The sequence below is a fragment of the Danaus plexippus genome (genome assembly GCF_018135715.1).
Source record: "Danaus plexippus chromosome 3 unlocalized genomic scaffold, MEX_DaPlex mxdp_25, whole genome shotgun sequence".
NCBI classification, from domain to species: domain Eukaryota; kingdom Metazoa; phylum Arthropoda; class Insecta; order Lepidoptera; family Nymphalidae; genus Danaus; species Danaus plexippus.
The window spans coordinates 2,304,897-2,329,373 of record NW_026869844.1 but is presented as its reverse complement, the minus strand read 5'-3'; the positions used below and the strand labels follow the sequence as shown (position 1 = coordinate 2,329,373).

At 39.5% G+C, this 24,477-nt stretch overlaps 2 protein-coding genes across 19 annotated transcripts in view; one reads left to right on the top strand and one right to left on the bottom strand.

Annotated features, from left to right (window-relative positions):
* Positions 1-3,851, top strand: part of LOC116765866 (adenylyl cyclase 78C-like) — a 51,365-nt gene extending 47,514 nt beyond the window's left edge. For 6 of the 8 annotated variants that reach the window (XM_061526713.1, XM_061526712.1, XM_032655502.2 and 3 more), the window contains 8 exons: positions 1-235; positions 314-434; positions 570-676; positions 757-871; positions 1,012-1,157; positions 1,782-2,001; positions 2,209-2,311; positions 2,485-3,851. In XM_061526713.1, the coding sequence (XP_061382697.1) occupies positions 1-235; positions 314-434; positions 570-676; positions 757-871; positions 1,012-1,157; positions 1,782-2,001; positions 2,209-2,311; positions 2,485-2,887 (1,450 nt within the window). In that variant the 3' untranslated portion in view covers positions 2,888-3,851. The remainder of the gene's footprint in view (positions 236-313; positions 435-569; positions 677-756; positions 872-1,011; positions 1,158-1,781; positions 2,002-2,208; positions 2,312-2,484) is intronic. The other 2 variants (XM_032655518.2, XM_032655510.2) reach the window with 2 other exon arrangements.
* A 214-nt stretch (positions 3,852-4,065) lies between these two features.
* Positions 4,066-24,477, bottom strand: part of LOC116769924 (FERM, ARHGEF and pleckstrin domain-containing protein 1) — a 40,613-nt gene continuing 20,201 nt past the window's right edge. For 8 of the 11 annotated variants that reach the window (XM_061526721.1, XM_061526715.1, XM_061526722.1 and 5 more), the window contains 15 exons: positions 11,296-11,505; positions 10,692-10,785; positions 10,497-10,626; positions 10,069-10,228; positions 9,819-9,914; positions 9,500-9,567; positions 9,131-9,311; positions 8,380-8,526; positions 8,177-8,274; positions 7,608-7,731; positions 7,065-7,208; positions 6,668-6,798; positions 6,264-6,406; positions 5,859-5,975; positions 4,066-5,418 (listed from right to left, as the gene is read on the bottom strand). In XM_061526721.1, coding sequence (XP_061382705.1) covers positions 5,370-5,418; positions 5,859-5,975; positions 6,264-6,406; positions 6,668-6,798; positions 7,065-7,208; positions 7,608-7,731; positions 8,177-8,274; positions 8,380-8,526; positions 9,131-9,311; positions 9,500-9,567; positions 9,819-9,914; positions 10,069-10,228; positions 10,497-10,626; positions 10,692-10,785; positions 11,296-11,505 — 1,892 coding nt within the window. In that variant the 3' untranslated portion in view covers positions 4,066-5,369. Of the gene's footprint in view, positions 5,419-5,858; positions 5,976-6,263; positions 6,407-6,667; positions 6,799-7,064; positions 7,209-7,607; positions 7,732-8,176; positions 8,275-8,379; positions 8,527-9,130; positions 9,312-9,499; positions 9,568-9,818; positions 9,915-10,068; positions 10,229-10,496; positions 10,627-10,691; positions 10,786-11,295; positions 11,506-24,477 lie in introns of those variants that run through there. The other 3 variants (XM_061526725.1, XM_061526726.1, XM_061526723.1) reach the window with 2 other exon arrangements.

Sequence of the window (24,477 nt, the reverse complement as noted above, 5' to 3'; positions counted from 1 at the left end):
TCAGCTCCCCTTCTATGTGCAAATGTTGATTCTGATGACAATGTTCTTGGTGATAGTTGTGTATCATGCGAGGCTGGTTGAAGTCACCTCTCGTCTCGACTTCTTGTGGAAGCTTCAGGCGGAAACAGATTTGAAAGAAATGAAAGAAACCCAACGAACCAACAGACACCTCCTCAAACATATCCTTCCCGATCACGTCGTCAAGCATTTTCTATCGAAGGACAGATGCCCAGACGTGCGTCATGAGGCCTTTATTACAATTTTGTTCTGCGGAAGCACTTTTCTATTTATATAGCTTTATCAATGATTTCAGGAACTATATTCTCAATGGAGAGACGAGGTCGGTGTCATGTTCGCTGGGATACCAAACTTCCATGAGTTCTACTCTGAACAAAAGGCGATCGACTGCATGAGGCTTCTCAACGAGATCATTTGTAATGTACCAATCAATTTTAGTTTTATTAATTTGTTTATTTTATGTCCGAAACTAAATTTATTAATTTTTTTTTTTGCTTTGTTTCGTGATGAAGTAATTGGAAGCAATATGATTAAAGAATATATCTTTTCAGTTGATTTTGATAAGTTACTCATGCAGCCTCGTTTTAAGAGTATCGAAAAAATCAAAACTATAGGAGCAACCTACATGGCAGCATCTGGCCTCAATCCTAACCATAAGGTGAGAACTTATAACAAACGACAGTGAAATAACTTTCCAAAAGTAATCAAGAATGTTTTGAGAAACGATTTTCTTTTTAGTCAGCAGACGAAGATTGCGAACATCTCTGTGCGCTAGTGGACTATGCATTCGCAATACGAGAGGCTTTGGAGGATATCAACAAACATAGCTTCAATAAGTTCCGACTCAGAGTTGGTAAGTTTGTAGTTAACAATGCTCCTAACGGTGCGAAATAATCATTAAGAAACACAGGTCTTTGTGTATTACTTCCTTAGTTGTTTTGAGAAAAAGAAATTCCACCTATGAAGGTTGTTACATTGTTAGTTTTCTTTTAGGTATAAGTTGTGGTCCGCTGGTCGGAGGCGTGATCGGTGCACGGAAGCCGGTGTATGATATCTGGGGGAATACCGTGAACGAGGCCTCCCGCATGGAGTCCACCGGCGCCATGGATCGTATACAGGTCACCAAATATACTAAACAAGTCAGTATTTTTATACTAAATGAATTATTTAAATACCTATATTTCGGAGAAAGAAGCGCTTTGTCGTTTTTTTCAAACAGTGACGTCAGTATAACTGACCTATATTCTTGAATTTCATCAGGATCTCAGACCCTTGTAGACGGTTTGACGAACCCCTTACTTCGGAGAGATCCGATCCTTGAAATGGCTCAAGCGAGACTCTCTGTAATCTGTACTCTCGCCTCTATTTATACCAACATTGTTGTAACTATACTTGCACAAGAGGCTCCGCAGGTGGCCAAGCGGCTGACACCTGATAATTTCAACTACCCTCAATTATTAGTTATTCAAATAATAAGGATTGCGATAACGATCTAACAGCAAAAGTTTCAAAGACAAGAAGCAGTTGTTCTTGTAGAAAAATATTAAGGTACTGGTATGGTGGACTTTAAAGTTAATCGAAAAAGATGCTATATAATAAAATTAACCTTATATCTGAACGAAGTAAGGTCGATGCTGTTTGCGACATGATTTGAGCATAATATCCAGCCAGAAACAATTAAGCGTTCTTCCACCATTGAATATTATCTCAGGGTTGTAGAACACAAGCGTACATGAGTATTATATATGAGGTTAAATCTTCAGGTGCTGGAGCGTCGCGGGTACTCGCTGGAAAGACGAGGAGCCGTGGAGGTCAAAGGAAAAGGTCGCATGGAGACGTGGTGGGTTCAACGAGGACGGCGGCGCGCTGGACCTCTCCCCGCGCCCGCACCACCCCGCTCACTCGCCGCCCTGGTGTACACGATGCTGCAGGCTCGTAAGAGGATCTATACGCATCCTCTCGATGGGCCACAACCACATCATGGTAAGACTCACTTGATGTATTTATGTAAATGGTGGTGCTGAATAGATAATTTGTAAGTAAATTCTGAAACAAGATATACCTATATGAGTACGCTTTAATATGTTTCTAATACATAAATGACATTTGCAGTTTAACCTTAGCAACGCTTTTGTTCTCTAGCCTTGTCAAATAATTTTATAGTATACTCTTTTGTGTGATCGAAAACAGCCAACGCGAGCGGCTCGAACAGCATCCGAAGACGAACAACACGGCCGGGTACAGCAAGACATAACACGGAGTGGAGACGAGCTCAGTCACGAATCGAGACAGGGTACGAGGCTATTATTGATTATAAAAAATTTTGTATTATTATTTTTAAATTAGGAACACAAAAACTACACATTTATTATATTTTATTATTTCTTCTATAAATACCCATATAACTAGATCACCACACAACATTTGCTAGTATAATGAACAAACACATAAAAATTATTGCAATAGCACCAACGGCGACAGTTATACAAACATCAGACCGCACTCCAGTAGTATGGTGGCCCGTCGCCCGGAGATGGCGCCGCCGGTCGTTGGCAGCATGTCCGCGCCGCACACGCCCACCACCTCCCACGTGTCACCCGAGCGCATGTTCGCGGGCCCTAAACTGGGCCTCGGAGCGAGGCTCAAGGCTGCCAGCTTCTCCTACCGCTCGAGGCCTAACAGAGATCGCTCCCCGAAGATTCGAGAATCGACGGACAGTTCCGCGGTCTCGCCCGCCAACGGCGCGCCTGGATCCTTCAGATTCAGATCCGTAACTACAGCCTCATTCTTCAGAAGTAAGAACAAAGACAGAAGAAAAGATCAGGACACGAACGAAGAGAGCGGTGACACTGTCACCACTCGAATGTAGGTGTAAACATGGATAAGCAAATCAATCGACAAAATGTTATACCCTTTTATTGCCACTGGACCCTTACCAGTGTTATGCTTTTTGTAAATCCTTTTTATTATATAATTTATATGAGTATTCAAATTTAAATTCGGCGGTTAAATTAGTAAGTAACTGAGATGTATGTAGTATGTATTAGATACATGAGATCAAGAAGATGCCAAAATATTTATGTACACAAATATATAATAATTTGTATAAAAACGTAATTAGTACGACATATTTTAATTATCGTTCAATTAGTGTTAGTAGGGGGAGACTAAACGCTAAAGGATAGTCCAATTGTTAGTTAACTTTGGCTAACTAAGTAGATGTTACGACTTAGGATATAAAATACCTTGAAGGAATTGTCGAAATTATGTACATACATATATATTTTATTGCAGATAAAATTAAAATAACAATCTTATTGAAATGAAAATTTATGTGATTGATTCATTTAGTTATCTAATGTATGACTTCCTATGTCTGCTTAATAATAAGAAAAGATACAAAAGCTAGGTATGTAGATATTTTTTAATCACGTCGCAGTAGGCAGCGAATGTACCTAGTTGTGCACAAAATGTTTAAAGAAACTTACTATAACGTCAGTATGTTTATTTACGTATATATAATGCGTGTATAATCTGTCTTCGCACATTTGTACTTTTGTAAGCACAGACTATTATTATTTTACTGTTGGACAGATTATTGTACAATGCCAAAGAACTATTGATCTCCAATTATTTATAAGAGAGGACGCGGGTAATGAAGATGTAGCCGACGATTAGACGTATAAGTCTGTAAATATATATTTATTAGGATTTGATGTATTTATTATATAACTATAGAAAAAAAGACTAGAAATGATGTAACAGAGCCAAATAATTTATTTTAAATAGTATTTCAATGTGCTAACAAAATATATTTAACGTAATTAACTATATATGATAGTTTGATTTTATTTCAGTCGTACCCTTGTATGGATTCTGTTAAAATCCTCCAAATTTTCTTCTCTAAAACTAGGATTGAATAATAACCTAACTTCAATCTCTTGTTAAAAACTTCCTCTTTTACATATAACGTACCTAAAAAAATTAAAAAAAAAGTTTCTAATGTACACTTTAAATCGTTGCCCTAGAAAAAAAAAAACAAATTGCTTGAATTAAATCCAATTTATTTGTACAAATATAATAATATGTTTAACCATGTGATGTTCAATAAATAAGACGCACTCACCGCGACGCAATACATCCCCATCCAGACGATACGACATAATCATTAGTAAAAAATATTATCTAAATTATATTGACACTAACTAACCTTATATATGGTCCAGCCCCCATTTGTAACGAAATTCTCGAATTAGCATTCCGGCGTGTCATATTAACCATAAGTCTATATATTACATTTTTTTTTATTAAAGACGCTTTGGTACACAACATTCTGCCATACGAAATAAAAACTTTTAAATATTAATTACATTAAATACAACTCGTTTGAATTTCGAATCTATTTGTATATTATTTTGTAACAATTATTATGTACCCTTACCCCGAGTCTGTATCGTAAAACTATACACGGAACGTTTGTAAGTTTTAAATGTATCAATCTACGTTGATATTATCATGTGGGTACATTTAGGAATAAAAAAGACTGAATGTCTCGTGTAGGGTGACGACACAGACTGGTAAGAGTGTTGTATATATTATATTCTAATATCGTATCTTCAGCATTCAACTACAGTATCTACTATCTACCACAAGTTTGTGCGCCCAAACCGAATACGGAACGTTTTCAATATTCTAAATTCAAACCTTCACTAACGGTCGTTTCGGCGCGGGCTGTGACTGAACTGTAGTAACGCTCTATTCAGTTTGACAGCGAAAACTTATGTTAGGACACCTACGAGTGGAACCAGAGGGGTTTTGTAGTATTAATATCTTCGACCGAAGTCACTGCGATTAACAACTTAACCTAAATCACTCGCGTGAGTCTGAATACTTATTTAACATAGACGTTCTCGTGTTTGACGCCTGAAACGCAGCGGAAAAAATTATATAAAACTTATCGGCCGCCCGCCGCGCTGCCGTCGCTGGGGAGCGCTACGCCATATTTAATTCCTAGCTACAATTGTACTATTCAACCAGTTCTTTGTATTTCATCATAAACTATACTTATTTATCGTCTTTTCATTTCTTACAGTCAATACGCTCAAGCCGCCATCTCTGTGCCTCTCCGGACAGATATTTCTCTTATCTATATTCAGATCGACATATATATATTTTTTTGTTTCTTAAGACTTTAATGTACTTTTGAAGTATAAATCCAATAGCCGTCACTGCCTGTCACACAGCGAAGGCAAGACTTCCGGCAAAATTAGTTGTTATGGCACCATTGTGATAGCTTGTAATCATTCGTAAATCATTTTTAATAAAAAAAATATCATTATCAGTCGTCGCTTTCAACTGAGAGGCGGCTTCGCCATCGGCGCTTGAAGAACCTCGATCCATCTGCAACGAGAGATATATATATTATAATAAACAAATGAAAATATATTTGTAATTATTGTATAGTGGCGCGCACGTGACTCGGCAAGCGACGGTAGATGCGCAGCAGGAGATTGTAGGTGTTCAGATATAACGCGGGAGGCGGGGGACGGGGGACGGGGGACGGGGCGGCACAATCCCGTGTTCGGTATTGGATGCTCGTTCCGGAGTACACTTGCGATCACTTAAACTGAACCCGTTGTTTCAGTTACTGTTACGAACTTTTATCATCGACAAGCATCAGAATTGACCACTTTTTGTTCCACTAAGTGTACACGCGCATACTTATCCCCACTACGCCAAAATCTTGCCAAGTTACGTGTCAGCAACTATACATGTTTTTTCAAACTAAACGGCAAACGAGGGATTGGAACTGGAATCATATAAATATATACACAACTCGCCTATTATAAGTGTAATGGCTGTCGGCTCTGAAGAAGTACACGTGGTTCTTGAACTGCAGCTTGAACACGAAGTCTTTGTCGATCCCGTCGCCAGCACTCGGCGGGCCCACGCTGTACCTGGAGACCACGGCCTGGGTTACGACATATCTTTGTATGGAGTTAATATCTGTTGTATTGAGATGTTATACGACACTCGGTTCCAGCGGAACCTTCTCATATCAAGTTATAACAAACTTAAGATACATCCAGAAGAATGTGTTTGTGAGGACATAATGTACATATATATATATTGTACGTGCGTGAGCATATTGACTGAACTGAACATATATATTTGTGTGCATGAGCGCGCATGTGCGTGTGTGTTGCGTATGCGTGTGTGTGTGTATGTCTGTGTGCGTGTCTAACCCCAGTAGCGGTAACGAGGCCAGCGGCGCGCTGTCCCTGCCCGTCTTGTAGAAGAACAGCGTACACAGAGCGAACACGACCCATAGCTTCTGCCAGCCGTGAGAGTTCTTGAACTTACGGAGCAGGTACCCCGACAACTGGCTCTGGACAAGGAAACATCAGTTACATACACACAATAATGATCTTAGCGGCTGGTACTGGAGCGGACAGAGTACAATTCAAGTATACACAGTACAAGTGACGTCACAAGCATACTCTTACCGAAAGCATCGGCCAACTTAATACGGAACATTTCCAGTGACACAACACCTTGCACCATCAACATTCATTAATGGAAAACTGTTTGTAGTGATGTGTAAACATAACTATACACACAAATCCGTTTGTCCCTCCCCCGTACTCACCCTCATAGCCAGATGCAGTTGTCGCCGGGAGAGTGAGGTGGTCCGATGCCAGCACACGTGAGCCAAGGCGTTCCCTGAGCTGGAGCCGTTGTTAGCGCCTGGAGTGGAACACTCCTCGGAGTTAGACGTCTCTGGAAACATATAACATAATATATGTATTGATCTCGACAGACCTCAGAAAATGACTTAAGATCGCGTTTGGGACGACACAAAAAAATTCGAACCTCAGTGGCTCAGTTTCATGAAATTAAGGGAGGTGTTGCTGCGGTGAGATCAAGGGCTGTGAGTCATGAACGGTGTTCACTAGAGCAGGATGTGTCGGGCTCCCCGCGCCGGCTATTATTTCAGTGTTTAACTAATTCTTAAACAAATATATAGAGCAAAGTTTTAAACTCACCGTAGTCCTGTAGGTACGGTGTGAGCTCAGTGTCGATGACCTTGTTAGTTTTGTTCGCCGCGTCCACTGTACGCGTGAGGTCATTGAACCAGCCGCGGTATTCTGTTTCGTTGCTCGTGCTCAACGTTATTACCGTGTCTTCGCCTGTTAAAACGAATGGCCACTCATATAACGACTACATTTCGTACATCGATAAATAGTTTCGTAAACTTCCTGATTATTATTTTTCACTACTCTGTGCCCGGGTTTGAAGTGATTCTCTGTAAACAGCTTTAAATGCACTAATATTTAATACTACCGAAGAGATAAAAAGTGTTGCCCTTCTAAGTTTCATGCACAACAATTTGTCATAATATTCACATATGTTTAAACATTTTTCTGTATAGTTTGTTTCTTTCTGTAGCGAGTATCCGCATGATTATATTTTTATTGGGATTACTAAGGTATTTTATTGTAGGCTGTATGTTTGCGGTCGTTTCCAACTGCTAGTAGGTGTCGGAGGTGGCGCGTGGTGGAGGCGAACAGCTTCACGGGGTTCGTTACCTGTGACGGTGAATGTATGCGCCTGGTCTGTTTTCTCAACGACGAGTCCTCTCGCCGCCAGCGCCGAGTGAGCGCGGAAGTGTCCGCTCGCACTCTTGGACGATAGTATCAGGATGTCGCTGAACTGTCCAACATTATAACTCAGTCAGTTAGTTACGCTATGGGGGCTGCCTTGTAACCCGTACTACAGGTTATAAATTCGCAAGTCCCTGTTTATGTATGCTCGTATCTACGTTTGTTAGTCTTTCAAGCGGAAACTACTGAACCGATGTGGATTAAAACGATGCAGTGATGTAGTTTGAACTTCAGAATCACATGAATGAATTTTGTGTGAAGTCACGCGTCACAGACGTCAGATGGCGCTGACAGTCGGTGACTGTCAGAGTGGACGGTAGATGTTCTTTATTAATGAAATACGTGACATAGAATTAAAACGAGACTGTTTAATGTTAAACTATGACCGTTCCTTGCTACATTCCTGTAACCGTTGTCACAGTCTCAGCGAGGTGTTCTTATACGATTATTTTGTTTAATAATTATCACATCCAGGGCCACGAGGTTTCACTCACCAGGAACAGCATTCTCTGCTGAAGTCCTTTGGGAGAATGTTTGTACACACAGCCCAATCTGACGAACTCGCGGTCGGCTACTAGTAGTTTGTCGTAACCTGTAGAAAAATGTATTGTATTTTTAATAAGATACATCTTGTACTATATAAATGTCACGGTTATATCAAGTATATATTATGGTAACGTCTGTCCAGTCTGCACACCTAGCAAGTCTCTCTGTAGTTGACACAGCGTAGCGTGGTTCTCGACGTGTGTGAGCTGGTCGTCCGCCGCGCGACACAGCTGCCGACACAGAGCGAGGGCGTCGCGAGACATACGACACAAGGCCGGGGGCGACACGCGACACAGCTCTGGAACGAGAGGAGACGGTATTAGCTATACACATATACATATATATGGGTGTCCAACTGCATTTACAGCGCTTAGAATTATTGTATATATTTTTACTAATGAGAACTATTAAGAATATTCGTCATCACAATATAAAATTCACTACTGATGTTAGTGAAGCAATTACTACGACTGTCTGTGTATTGAGAATAGTGAATAATGGTTTACATTATTAACAGTCTTTAGTGTTGCGGAAAAAAGAGAAAAATGAGTGAGATGGATGGGTTTGACTGACTTGAAGACGAGGGAACACTCCCGCTGACACAGACACAAACAAATATATGTAAACAATTTCGCCTTAAAACTAAAATGCAACTAGCAATTGGTTAGTTGTTTGTGCTTGTAAGGGAGTCACGTGACCGAGTTCCAACACGAAAGTACCGAGGCTTTTTACTTCCACCAAATGCTTTCACTATCCGCGGAATATTGACGAAATAATCTAACCACAGGTCATTTTGTTAGTGATAATATTATAGCTGATACACATATCCGGGTGCCGCAGTACCGAGACGTCGGTGTCAGTCGCGCGTTGTGTTAGTAGTAGGTGTATAGTTGTTGTCGGACCTTCGGCGAGGTGCTCGTAGTGATGCAACCGGTGCAGCGGCCGCAGCAGCAGACACGCGAGCGGCAGCGGCGAGCCGGCGTCGAAGGCCGCGGCGTGCCGGGAGCCCGCGCCCCCGCGACGCCGGGCGCTCTCCACCAGACCCACCGTGGTCCCCGCGCTCGATATGTACGACTTGTACGCCTGGGGACATTAGTACGACAGCGTCAGAACCAACTTTGTTACGAACAGACATACATACACAGAGAACATTTCTCTTTAGCATGAATCTGTCGAGTAAATTATTTCAAGAAATTTCATACATATTACTATTTAGTTTAATTAATAAGGGAAGTCACTGAGAACCGTTGCTACCGGCTTGTAACACTCACATCACATGTAGTCGTCAAATAGTCGTGCAGCAGTTCGGCAACCGCCTTGTACTCCGGGTCCTCGGCGCCTGGAATATTATTTTACGTAATTGTAAATCTATAATCATTCATCAAACTTTCTGAGCAGCTCTGACCGCCAGCCGTTTCGTTCTAACCTAGACTAAGCTTAATGATACGAGCACGCGATGGACTGTAGCGAGTTTGATGGCGTTTCATAAAATATGGTTTGTGTCGGTGTCGGTGTTAGCGCCGTACGAGCGGTATGAGGTTTGTTACTCCATGTAGTCTACAGTGAGCTCAGACTCAGACCAAGTGTTACCGTTCCGTATCGGTAAGTCTATGGCAGATAAGATCCTGTCGAGATATTCTAATAACGGCCCAGCCGGTAACGCCAGCAGGCCTTCCATATCCGCGTCTGTGAAATTACTGTTAGTTACGTTTCGTTTGCGCGCAGGTCTTCTGCTTTGTATATTCAAACTTTTCTCATAACTTTACTGAGACCGATATGTTAGTGATAGAGGGTGTTCTGGATATTATTTGTATTGTAGAGGGTGTTCTAGGTGGGTCACCTTGTATATGTTCCGGTGCGAGCGCTCGGTCCAGTTTAGCCAGCAGAGCACCCACGGGCAGCGCGAGAGGCTCCAGGGCGAGACACGCGCGGCCCAGAGCACCCGCCTCCGACCCCGAAGACTCCACACGACCCATAGAACTCACACGCTTTGACCACGTCTGAAGACAATACACACATAATGTGTATTTTGATATCCAATCATTATTTGGCATAGAAGCTCGTGTTGTATAATATACATTTTTCAAAGAACTTTTTAAATTATAAAAAAATTGTATATAATGAAATTAGGACGTACTCGATAAGGACACAAGCAAATCGACATGAACATCAATAAAGAGCTAACCTGATCATAACCCTCGACAGTCCACATCCAGTGTGTTCCATATATAGAGCAATGAACATTTCTTATATAATATAGATACGTACCACAGTGACGAGCTCGAGGTCCCTCTTGTATGTCCTCTCAGTCATCAGCAGTTCCTTGGCGACGTAGTACGTCACGTCCGCGCCGTGCTTCTTGCAGGTGTCCGCTGACGTCACAACCCCAGACGATATACTGTTCGTATACAACACATTAATAAATACTATTAATGTCTCGCCAGTTTATATTCGAAGGTATACCTGTTGTTGTTTCTTCTGGACAGAGTGTCCCCGGCGTCACTCTCGCCGCCGCTCAGGACGTCCATGTTGTTAGTTGACGCCGATACAACGTTGACTGCAAAGATAACATCAAGCGGTCGAATTAACAGAACCGTAGCAAATCATAACCAGATAATTTTAACTATTAACTAAATCATCTATTATCTTAACATTAAATAACAGCCTGTATGTTACCTATGTGAAACACATGGAAAATTTGACGAGCATCACTGGAGTCACACAATTTTATAGATATTTGTATGGGCATCATATAACAACAACCAGAAGATTCCTGATATTACAATAGGAATTCTTATTCCATGGCTGATGGCTTTGCTATTTTAGCATCGGGCAAATAATGCAGCCTTAGTAATAGATTACAAGTTTTAATATGTAATTTTTATCATACAGTGTGTCCATAAGTCCTTTTAAATTCAAATTTGGAATTAAATTCAAATAGCGAAGGGTGCGGAGGATTTTATTTTAGTTTTATTTTCCTAACGTACATGATTTGTTTGGCCGTGTGATTGCACCCTATACACCTTGTGTAACCTCAGCATTAAACAACTCCTTCGTGAGCACTCACCGTGTATATTTCCATTAACGGTGTCGCTGTTTCTTTTGTCGTCATCATTGTCCCTGTAGCCGTTCGTGTGAAGTGGAGTCGACGCGTGTAAGGGGGCCGAGGGTAGGGGGGTCTGTGGGGGGGCCGAGGTTATACTGGGTTGCAGGGGGCCCGCAGACTCCGGAGACATACACAGAGACGCTGACGACACCGTGTGCTCGTTGGTCGCATCTAATACACAATACATAACAATAAGACGACGTTCACAGTAAACACAATGGTTACACACTGATGGAAAAACTAAGGCATAAAAGTAAGTTAATATTCGGCGATTCTTTAATAATGCAAAATGTATATGATTCATTTTCATTCAGTCCGAAAGCTCAGAGAAATAGACGTACCAGGAACAGAAGCGAAAAAAAAACCGAAATACTTTAAGAATGCGCGGAAAGTGTTACTTGTATATTTAGATCTCATTTATACCTTATTTTTTTCCATTCATGTACAATACTTTTAAACTATATAAAAAAAAAAATCTTATAAAAAAAAACATCAACGAAATCGAACATCTAAAAATCATGGTTGTGTATTTAAAAAAAATCAATAAGCTTTATAAAAATCGCAATCTGGAATAAAAAATTAAAATAATATCACAAAAATATAAACGTGTTGGCTGAAGAGAATAAACGAAAAGACATGCAAATACAATGTTCGAAAATAAATCGAGTTTAGAAAAAAAAAAATAAACAAATTATAAGCTGAAAAAAAAAAACATTAAATATAAAAAAAATATATATATGGAACAAAATAACAATCGAATGAAACAAAGGTAAATAAGTTCATGCCTATATGATAACACACTTACATATAATCCCGAGAGCGTTGTCTTGTAAGGGTCAAAATCAAACTAAGCCAATAAAAAGACCGATGGAATTAATACCATTTATTGTAATCATCCCGGTACGAGGGCGTCGCCCGGTGCACGCGGACCGGGGACGCCGTACACACACAATTAATATATATATATAAATAAATTCAAAAAATGAAGTAACATTCGATAGTCTCAAAACAATAAAATTATATTATTTATTATGAAATCGTAACATTACAGTCTATCTGATTGTACAATCCGAATCGAAAATCTCAAATCTTAACCTAAGTGTTAATGCCAGTTTATATTGCACAGCGGTCGTCGACCTCTTACAGACTACGAGTGCGCTTAAACATTTAATATATAATTGAACATTTATAAACGATAGTTGTTTTTTAAAAAGTAGACAATTCATAATCGAATAACTGTAACAGATAACGTTTAAATTCAATAGTATATAAGTTGTGAATAGAAATGAAGTAAATAACACTCTCAGTCCGACCACGCTCCAGTGTTCGTAGAGAATAAATAATCGTAATGATAACAAGACAATATAACAATAATAATAACATAGTACGAATCGTAATTTGCGCTCTCAGTCGTTCGGCTTCAAGGCGAGAGATTCTAAGAACGGTCCTCACCCAATAATACTTTTCAATATCTACAATTCCCATACAACACGCGACTACATACGTGACGCCGCTCGGAACTGCTACAGCTACGCCCCGCAGGCCGCGGGGTACGTTCTACATAGACGCTTCACACGGACATATGTAGCTGGGACCTATCTGTTTAAATATTCGTTAACCTATCTAGCAGACAAGCAGTTTTGACAGCCAGCGCCTAGACGACTAGTGCAGTCTCGTACGATACAGAAATTTAAATAAAGAACTTTCCTATATAAACTATAATTTATAATTCAACACTATACATGACGGAGTGCTAACTCGTCGTCAACTTCATCACCAACTTCATCATTGCTTAAAATCATCATCGATGAACTATTTATTATTACAATAACATACGTCGTACAGAACCAACGCCATCCAAAAGATATTATAATAGTGAAAAAAATTGAGCAGATTTGGCACGAACGCATATTGCAAGTCTTATTGTGTATGGTTTGATGTGATGCTTCCGACAAACAATTGAGCAACTGTAATAATTGAAATAAACGATCTCGGATCCCGTCGTACAAATAAATCACAGCCTTTATAAATAATGTGAATTAAATAATATTAAACTTAATATAATAGTAACCGGATGTGGCGGGAAACGACCGGAAAACGGTTTGGCGTTCAGTTTCCTCCAATCAAAACGCAAGTGAGACCGATCTATTATAATAGTATTAAGTTGAATCCAGTGTTATTACGTTATATATCAGTACACAAACTACGTCTAAACCTTAATAAGCTAGTTCAAGGTATAATTTGCTTTAAACTTACACGATAGTGGTTACGATATCAGGGGATTGGCACTATATATTTTACCTAAGTATTAAGTTGAAAATGTAAATATTAATTTAATAGGAATATTAACGCCCAATACTATTATTACAATTAAGTACGAGTAAAAATTAAGATTTAGAAATACTAATTAAAATGTATATTCCGATTTTTCAATAATGATGCGAGAAAGAGAGATTCTAAAGGTCAGATCTATACGAAAACAACTTTTCTGAGAAGTTTCATAGTTGACCTAATCATTGTCGTCGTCGGAACATAGTGGTGGCGGGAGTGTGGATACGTCAAATTTCTGTTCGGGACTGTCGCTGGACGCCTGGGAGTCCACGTAATGACTCGAATAGAAACGCTCGACGTTGTTCAAACTGAAACGTTGATCGAGATTGCGAGAGAAACGATCGTCGGTATCGTCTCTCGGCTCTATATTGTACTGGGGGTAGAATTCCTGAGTTCGAAACATGTCTTCCTCGTACTGTTCTGGGTATGGACTGCCTCTATATTCCTCGTATTCGTCTTTGTCGTGGGGCAAATCTGTATCGGAATAAGCCACGGATTCTCCCCGTTTGAACAAGAAGGTCCCTCCTTTCTTGGGAGCTCTTTTTATAGTATCCACCGGATAGGCGTAGTCATCTGAATCATCTTTATCGCTCGGCTCGGTGTAGTATACGGATCTCGGTTGATGCTGACCGGAAGAGTCTCCGAGGGATTTATCGTATCCCGACTTAGTTCTTTTGAGTGATGACTGTCTGCTACTTTTATTTGAATAAGATGTTCTAGGGGGACTGCCTTCGGGAACAAACGGCGGCTCTTGGGAATCGAGATAGGGATGTCGCAACCGACCGAGTCTATCAAATCTGGGAAATCCCATTTCATCTTCATCAGCAGAAGATCCGAAACCCTGGAACTGTACAGGATTTATGTTGACAGGGAAACTCTGTGGTTCATAAGTAGCGCTCTTATATTTCGGATAACCTGTTTGCTCATCATCCTCGGAGCAACTCACTGTTTCTGGTATGTCATCATTTTTAGAATCGCCCTTTGACATTTCCGACGAACAGGATTCCACTTCAGGAACATAACTGTCAGAACATTCGGAACTCTCCATTCGTCGCAGAGAATCATCAACAGCTAAGTATTTAGCATTTTTGTATTTGTCACTTTCGGAAGAACATTGACTTTTAGTAGAATCCTCTTCTAGTACATCCTGTATCTTATCCTGCTTTTTACGCGCGTTCGTTACAGGTTTTTTACGTCTGAACGTTCTCATTCTTTCTCGTGGATCCCTAATTACATCTAAAGAACTGTCGGTGTCGTTGCCACTGGGTGGACTTTTTAAAGATATATTTCTTACAAGAAGAGATTTTTTGACTGGTGCTTTATGGGGTTGAATAGGAGGTGATTCGGAACTTAAACTACTGGAATAATATGGAGAACATCTGGACAACGGAGTTTTTCCGGACCTTTCTACAGATCTCTTTTCTTGGAATTCTCTATGAACAGACGGTATTTCTGGGACAGTGATAACTGGTAAATCTGAGGACGATAAATAATGTTCATGGAAGGACCAACTTTTTGGTTTACTGCGATATTGCTGCGATGTCTTATATTCTTTTATTTGATTTTTAGACAAAGTTTTATCATCATAGCTTGCATGTTTCGCTAGAGGTTTGTATTCTGATCTCACAAACTGGCTATTTGATTCTTCTCGTAAAATATTTGAAAATTCCTGACTCTGATAACGCTCACTGTGTTTTTCTTCTTGACTATACAGTTGAGATGGTATATCAATATCTATTTCTGACTGAGGTCCGAAGAAGTATTGTTTATAGCCACTATCTTCACTTTGACATCTTGTGGCAGGTTTTATAAACTTATGAGATTCCTCTTCATAACTGTAACTTTTTGGGGGAGCCTTTAAATATCGCTCTTGGGATAAATCGTGAGAAGCAGGGAAACTTTTAAGTCTTTGATCAAATCTCAAAACTCCATTAGTATGTTTTTGTAGACTACTCAAAGAACTCGAACTAGACTTATCTGATTTATCACTGTAACTTATTGATGAAGATTTTTCTGTCTTTGCTGAATATGCAGCAGTTAATCTCAGTACGGGTTCCTTGGTTTTATCGTCAGAAGGCTTGTCATCGGTTTGTATATAAGTTGCTGAGGTTGTCTTATCAGCATCACAGTTTTCTACAGTAGGCGATGATGGCTCTTTAACTACAGTTTTATCAGATTTCGAGTTGTCTTCTTCTAATTGATCCTCTCGTGCAGTGGCAACAAGGGTATGACTTGTACTGGCAGACCAATCAGATATGGATTGAGCAAGTGTAAGTGTGCTATCACTCTTCGTTCCAGAACTACTGTCTATCCCTTTTCTTGAGACCGTAGTTTCAGAACTGCAAAGCTTATCATACTTAATATTTTCAGAACTTTTATCGAGGCTACTACTTTTTGAGCTGGCTTCAATTTTTGAATGTATTTTTGATATTGGTTCTGATTTTTTGCTTGATTGTGATGCAGAATATTTTTTTGCAGATGTTTTATCTGATTTTTCACTTTTTGGTATAGACACAGCTGAAATGCTTTCAGAGGCAGAGAGATTACCATATTGTCGAACAGTGTTTGTACCCGTTGACCACTCGGAAATACTTAAACAAATGGAAGTATCTTCTGAATGTGAGCTATGAGTACACTTTTTTTGAGGCAGGCCAATTTTTACCGTACCATCCAAGTCTGTACCAAAAGAACTAGTTTCTTCTTCGGAATGACTACTATGGCTGCATTTTTTGCAGGGTGCAGAATTTGTAACACTAAGTTTAGTAACAACTTTGACTGTATCCTCAATATTGGTTTGCGATAGTATATCATCAATAGACGTATCCGAATTATTAGAACCAAAAGAAAACTTCTGGGTCCCTATTTGCGACAAACCTTTATCGAAATCTGGTGATAGAGACTTACTGTCTCCACCAAATACGTCGTCTACATACAAATGATCATCATCATATATTGGACTATGGTTAGTTGGAGATTTTTGAGGTTGACTAATTATAACTTTCTCTTCCAAATTGCTTTTTGCGTTGAACGATTTATTTTCCGTTCTAGAACAACAAGTACCGATATCGCCCATCAAACACGTAGCTTTACTAATTGTCCCACCAAGACAAGACTTATTATAATTAGGTACAACACCTTTATTTAAACAGGTAAATTCATCTTTGTTATCCAAAGGTTCAACCATGTAGCTAGATTCATCGTAAGGGATAACTTTAGAACTCTTCTGTGACAGGTCCAAGCTTTGCTCTAAAGATTTTTCTGATTTTGACTCTGGAATATCTTTTTCTAACTCATCGTCATTATTTAGAGTGTCACTATCATCATCCGATCCAAGATGGTCCTTAGAGCTTTCCGATTGTATCGTGACCTTCATAGCTTGTTCTGGTTCATTACTCATGTAATAAATATGAACCTTTTCAACTATTGGTGTGTCCAATGTCGCAGAATTTAAGGAATGAATTTCATCAATGTCGCTAGATCGTTGTCTTAAAACTTCTGGTGTTACCTGTTTGCCTTGAGGAGGCAATTCAGGTAACGGCCAATCTTCGGAATCCTGACTTTCACTAGCTGATGACTGTCTAAATGGGGCCAAAAAGTTACCATCATCTGATTTCAAAGCTGCTTCTCCTGTTTTTTTAGAATCTAAAATTTCATTTCCTTTCTTACTGCTTAATCTATCAGCATCTTTCCGAGATTCAGAATACATATCCTTTATTTTTGTTTGATCTATTGGAATATCTGGCATTTCAGCCGATGTCCTTCTATCTGTATCAGATATATAGGCAACATTCGCGTTGCTTGGAGGATCGGAACTAAGACTTGCTTGATGATCACTAGAATTTAAAGACTCTTCGTTTATACTTTCTGAACGAGAACAAGCTTTAGTAGAGTCTTCGTCGGCACTTGTCTTCTCTGATGCAGTACTACGCTCGGATATACGAGATAAAGTGCGGCCAAAATTTTGACCATAACCTATAACAACATCAGAAGTAGTTGATGAAGTTGCAGGATATAGAAAATTCACAGGAAAATCGTTAAGATCATCCGTAAAATCAGCTTCCGTTGAATCTTTGGAAGTATTTGAAGACAAAGGTGGATTTTTTGAAAACGATTGGAAATCATCGAGTATTCTTTGATTACCATACTCGAAAGCGTCTTTATTGACTGTTAGACTTTCGTAGCCTTCATGATCTTGAGGAATCCAAGCTTCTTCAATACTAGTACTATTTTCACTACCAGAAGCCCCAAAAAATGGTCTCCATGTCGGTTTTAGCTCTTCGCCTCGCCTATAAGCTTCTCCTAAGGATCCTGATGTTGATTCAGTCGTTTCAAAAGATCCCCTGGATTCCACGCTTAATGAACCCCTAGAATCCATACTAGATTTCGAGGAACTTTTTTGCTCATCGAGCCGTCCTTTTCTCCTTGAAGATGAATCATCAACACTAAGAGATCCCTTTGATGGAGTCGTGGTTGTCGTAGTGTCCATGCTCGATTTGGAAGAACTTTTTTGATCAACGTCTTTCAATGCTCTCTTTTTAAGTTTAAGTTCCCTTTCAAATGAAGAAGTAATAACATTACCATCATCATCGAAATCCACTGTCATATTTTGATCTTCTTGTGATATTGTAATGGCTATTTTAGTCTTTTTGACAGTCTTTTGCAAATCATTTTTTAGTTCAGAAGCCTTCGAACCTGCTGATTGGCTAGATTCAGATTCTTCGACAACACACTTTCCTATTTTATCCAAAGCAACTTTTCTTAGATTCGGTTTTGACAATTGCTCAACTGTCTTATCAATACTTTCCGAACTAGAATCTGAATCTGAAGGAGCCTTTTGAGAGTCTACTGGCCCTTGCTTTTCTAAAGTGGGTGTGGGCGATTTTCTGGTACCAAACTTCGACGGACTTCGTGGACTTTCTATACGACCTATTTCATTTACAGGTGAAGGAGATTTAGAATTTGATTTTGAATGCTCGCTAGACAGAGTATGATGAGATAGTAAATGTTCTTCTCCATATTCCATAGCTTGTTTTAATTCTTCGAGACATTCTCGGTCTTTTTTGTTTAATTTTTCTATGTCCTGTGAAATACCTAGGGGTCTAGCAATTGAGCAACTGACACTTGACTCATCATCAATAGAACTACCTTTAATATTAGTACTTGATGGACTTGCGTCCTTCTCAATGCTAGTCCATGATGTAGATTCGGAACTCCGAGAACGCTCAGCACTTAATTTTAACAATTCTCCACGGCGCGACTTTGCGGTCAAAAGTGTTTTGTGTTCATTTTTCTGATCTGTAGGAGAAATGTCATTCGCACTACCAGAGCTACCAGTGTGTTCTCCCGATTCTGACTTATTAAGAGATCTGGAAGTGCTCGAATCAATAAATGGTATATTTTCAATTGTTGGGCTGTTTTCTTGCGGCGGGGTAACTATTATTTTATTCTTATTCTTAAACTTTAATCCAAGATCGGCGGATCTAGCGAACTCTTTTATTTTTACATTATTTTCGGTTTCGTTATCCATAGCGAATTGAGACATTGACTCATTCTTCAAAAATTCAGCTAAACTGGCGGAAGACTCTTCAAATGTACTTTGCGTTTCGAGACCCTTTTTGCTTTTATATGTATCAGAAAGTTGTAAATCCGTATCCATCGTATATTCATCATAATCGACCGTCATACCTGATCCCGTATCATCACTCTTGCCCCTTTTAAACTTCATTGTTTTTTCTCTCTTAGATGTTTGATCTTGATCTGATGAACTATCAGCATCTATAAATGGAAGGGATAGACCTAACATGTTACTTTCATCTGACATTTTTAACTCACTAACTTCCGTTAGGGACTCTTCTTCGCTCGTTAGACGTTTTACTTCTGGTTTTTTATTATCGTCTATACTTCTAAGATCCTGATTGCCTTTTAAGTCATGAAGTTCTGATTGTTTTTGTTTATTATATATTTCTATTTTCCTTCTTTCCAATATTATAGTCTGAGTATCATTTTCAATAATTGTATTTTGAGAACTGGTTATCCACTCAATAGACGAGTCTTCCTCGGTTCTCTCTTTATAGCTATGTGTGGGAGACACATCTTTTGGTTCTAATTCTTGTACTTCCGATTCAACCTCTTCTTTTACAGTGGGATGAACGTCTACAGTTACAACTTCTTGTTTAAAATGTTTATCAGACGTTGGCTCCCTAATACTTGAAGCAGGTGTCACATAGTTCCTGTCTAAGCTTTTTGATTTAATTTTTGCTTCCAAGTGGGGATCAACTTTTCGATCGAGACTTTTAGATTTGCCACTTGGATAAGGTTTCTGATAAACAACTTTACCTTCTATTTGTTGTTTAATTTCTTGTTTCTTTGACAAAGTTTTTGGAGATTTTTGCAAACTCGCCAAGTCATCATCTTCCAATGATTGACTTGTTTTATCTTCCATACTTTTTGTTATTTTATTATTAATTTTGGTAATTTTAGGATCTTCAAAGCTTCTACTGATTTTACCCGCGAGCTTATTATCAAGTTTCTTTGGAGATTTGGCAATAAAGACATGGTCTTCTACCTTACTGTTAATTTTCGTTTCTATAATAATTTTATCTCCTTCGGTTTTAACCAAAATTTTATCCTCCGGTGCTGGGAAAGGAGGCAATGTGTCCTTGACAGGACTAACAAGAGATTTAGTTTGTTTTAATGCTGCTTCAAAAAGCATCTGCTGTTTCTCCTTGCGTTTAGCTATTTCAGTATCACTATCTTCTTGAGATTTAGTTCTTTCTTTTGAGCTGCCGCGCCTTACGTCCATCTTCTCTAAAGATTTCGATTTTTCTTTTGACCCCTTTTTAATTGTCTGATCTAATTCTTGACTTTTGGCTCTAACCATATCTAACGGTGGTACAGTTAAGAAATCTGGTCTCTCTTTAAGGGATGATGGTAGAGACTTTTGAGTTTGCAATGATCTTACTGTGGTAGCGTTTGTATCGAGGGATCCTCCTTTATTAAGCTTGCTAGCTCTTTGTCTGTCTTCTAGTTTCGGCTTCAAAGTTAATTTCTTCTTTTCTTTTCGCTTTATTCGTTCAATGTCAGGAACTATTTGGTCTTCACTCAAATCTGAAAGTTTCCGTATACTTCCTCGTGGAGAGTTCAGTGACGATGTTGGAGATCGTGACGGAGATTTAGACAGTGGTGAACGAGAAATAGGCGATCTGTTCAAAGGAGATCTAGAAGGTGATTTACCTTTCGATAATATTTTAGTTAAGTCATATTGGCGTTTGAAAGAACGAGGTCTTCGCTGAGCTACTAAGTCCTCTAAGAGTTTCATTTCTTCGTTATCTATTAATGCTTTTTTTGAAGGACCAGATTCAGTAGCGTTTTCCTCATCAACTTCTTCGATTTTCTCTATTTCTTTGATAGTACTACCGTTTTTAGAAAGTCTATCATCGAGCAGTGGTTTTTCTTCTAAAATATCTCCCTCTTCATTGATGTCTTCCACTGTATCGTCTTTCGATGAAAATGCATTCATCGGCGGTAATCTATGCAATTGTATCACAGGCGTATCCAGGCTTTTAGCTCTGCGGCTAGCTGTAGGCGAATCTTGGGTAGCTTTTTGCCGTTGTAAGGAAAACACTGACCCTTCCGAAAGATTTAATCTAGCATGAGCAAATAGAATAGGAGTACCTCCAGCTTTTCGCAGCATAGGGGAAATTAATTCATCGCGTAAACTTTTCTTAACATCTAGTTTGGAAAGATCCTTTTTCTCAAATTGATCACTTTTGTCATCAGACTGGGTTCGAAATCCAGTAACCTTTTGTATTTCCATATCAACCAGGAGTTCATCGTCAGATTTTAGAAACTCGGTACTCTCTAGAATGGGTGAAGGAATGTTTTCATTATATTCCCAGGTTGAACTCTCTTTGCTTATCTGTTTTATTTCAGGAGGTTTTGGAATGATATCGTCTTCTGAGCTAGGTATGGATATCGATCTTTCAGATATTCTTCTTAGTTCAGTAGCAGTTCCGGTTACGTTGTCTAAGATTTGAGGGTTGTACTTTGCTTCCAATTCGGCTAGCTTCCGACACTGAGGCGGGGACCCTTCGATTTCAGTGGAACTCATAGTTTGTCCGCGATGCCAAGCTCCGGAAGTAATTTTATCGTACTCGAGCTGTAAAATTGGTTCTAAATCTTTTCTTGACTGCGGAGGAGAAAATTCTAACTTAGGGGCAGCTTCAGTAGTGCCAAACACATCGTCTGAATCAACACTCTCATCGTCCGATGAGAATGATGTTATACGAATTTTATTGTTATTTTTAGTTTTAACTTTACCACTAACGGATTTCTTTCCTGTCCCTCGACGTTTTGGAGGCATTTTTTCGGACTTTGACTTAATATCAGCACGCAGTTTCTCAGCAGCCGTAAGAGGTTTCGGATCTTTGCAAATGGGAGCTTGTTGTATATTACGACCGTTAATGGCAAACTTAATGTCATGACCACATGTATATTGTTTTTCCTGCAACATACTATCGGTTTTTGAACTAGTTGCAGAGTCACTCTCAATCTGACTTAATTTTGAGTTCAAGGTTTCAAGCAACGCAGAATCTAAAGTTTTAGAGATATCTCTTTTCGGACTTGGTAAGTGTTGTAATTTTCCACTTTTATCAATTTCCAAAGTAACTGGATCAACTTTAGACAGATCAATATTTTGTGTAAATAAGAAATCATGGTTTTCAACCTCCAAGAATTTTGGAGCATGATCAGGTTGAATGCTATTTCTGGGCGATTTGGGAGATTTGGGTGATTTTGGGGATTTTGGTGACTTGGGTGATTTTGGTGACTTTGGAGACTTAGGTGATTTGGGGGACTTAGGTGACTTGGGTGATCTCGGTGATTTTGGATGATCGTGATATTTACATCTTGGGTGGGCATTTACAAGATGGCGACCATTTTGAGGTGGCATTGTAATTATATCAGGGGGCGCTCTTTTATCCTCCATTGGAGAAGGAGCAGTACCATTCATAATATGCCTCTTATGTAATACGTAAGGAATATCATAACTGTCTTCAACAGCCGTTTTATTGTCATTAAAACCTGCTTTCATTGCATCAAATTCTTTAAAGTAGTTCTGTGGTAAATCAAATAACGGCCTCACTACCTCAGAATGTCGTACCGGGAGCTCAAAATGCGAACGCTTTGTAGCTATAGGAGGAGCGCTTGGAATTTGACGAAACATGTAATCTTCATCGCTAGATTCAGCGGGAGTTAAATCAATCGATTTTTGATGCATAAGAACATGTCGTCTCGAATTGACACTGCTAAATCGTGGCCTATTAGCCAAACTGTTAGGGTCACTCTTAGTTCGTTCGACGGTAGGGTGAATGTATGGAACCATTGTATCTGCGAGACGGCTGCTAGAGCTGGTGTCCAAAATAAGTTTTGGATTATATTCGTCGAAGTGTGTTTTCGCCATTAATTCTTCTTTCAAATTTTCTTTACGCACGATATGCGTGTGGACTTTTCCACGCATCGATTTGTCGAAATCTGACTGCAGTATTGATGATGTCCCAGATTGCATTGCAGCAACCTTAGCTCTATTTTTGGCATATTCAATACTGTCCATTGCCGGTAAAACTCGAACATTAACATCGGATTCATTCGATGATTCTTTAATAAGATGGGAAGGTGGATTTTCTTTACTTGTCGATCTTGTTAACGATTCAATTTTGTCCTTATCAAAACTGAAAATTGTATCTGAAGAACGACGCCTCTGATAGTTGAGGACTTTAGTCGTTCTGTTATTATCAATTTCTGTTTCTAGACCAGCAATTTTTTCTGGCCATATGTGTGTAGTGCGTGTATGCATATCTTCTTCCTCCGTCGATAACTCTTCAGATTTTTTTATTGGACTAGAATCCGAATATTGCCCGTATTGTTCAAGTTCCACATTTTGTAAACTGGCCGAGTGAATAGGAATAGAGTCTTTATGTTTATTATTGCTGGGAAATGTTGAGTACGGGGTCGGTATGTGATAATAATTAGGGGAAGTTATTAAGTTAGCTATTAAATCCTCATGGGATTTGTCAAACAATGTTTTCTCTCTGTACTCGGGTTTTTCCATTCCGATAAATGTTGGTTGTGTGTCATAATAATCTTTATCAGAATCAGGACTGGATGATGGAGATATCGGCTCAAACGGATCAATATAAGCATTTTGTATACTCGTAACGCTACGCCGTCTTAAGTTAATGTCATCAGGTTCATATAGATTCTTTTTGCAGTCGTAATAATCGGATTTAGAGTCTTGACTCGAGGTTCGCGAACCGGACCTATCAGAACTTTTACTCTTAAGGGTTTCACGAGACTTTTTGCTATCTGTGTGATAAACGCTATCACGAGATTTTTTACTAGACTCAGCGCTACTTTTTGAAAGTTTCGAATCGTAAATATCACTTTTAGACTCCTGGCTCGACGTTCGGGAGCCCAGGGCACGTTTAATCTCTTTGTAAAAGTTACCATCCGAACGAACCGATAATTTTTCACGCGGAAGAATTCGCGGGTCGTCAATAAGAAACGGATCTAAAGGCAGATCATTGTCACTCTTATATTTAAGATCGGAAATGTTAAGATCCGCATCGGCATCGTCAGGCTCCGAGAGGTGCGACAGCGAACGGTCATCGTCGGAGGGCAGATCGTTGCCCGAGTCCAGCGAGCATGAGCGCGTGCGTACCACCGACTGTGAACATGAGCGTACGCGCACGTAACGACGCCGCTCCGACTCGTCGTCCGAGCGCTCCACCAGCTCGTAGCTGTCGTGAGACAAGT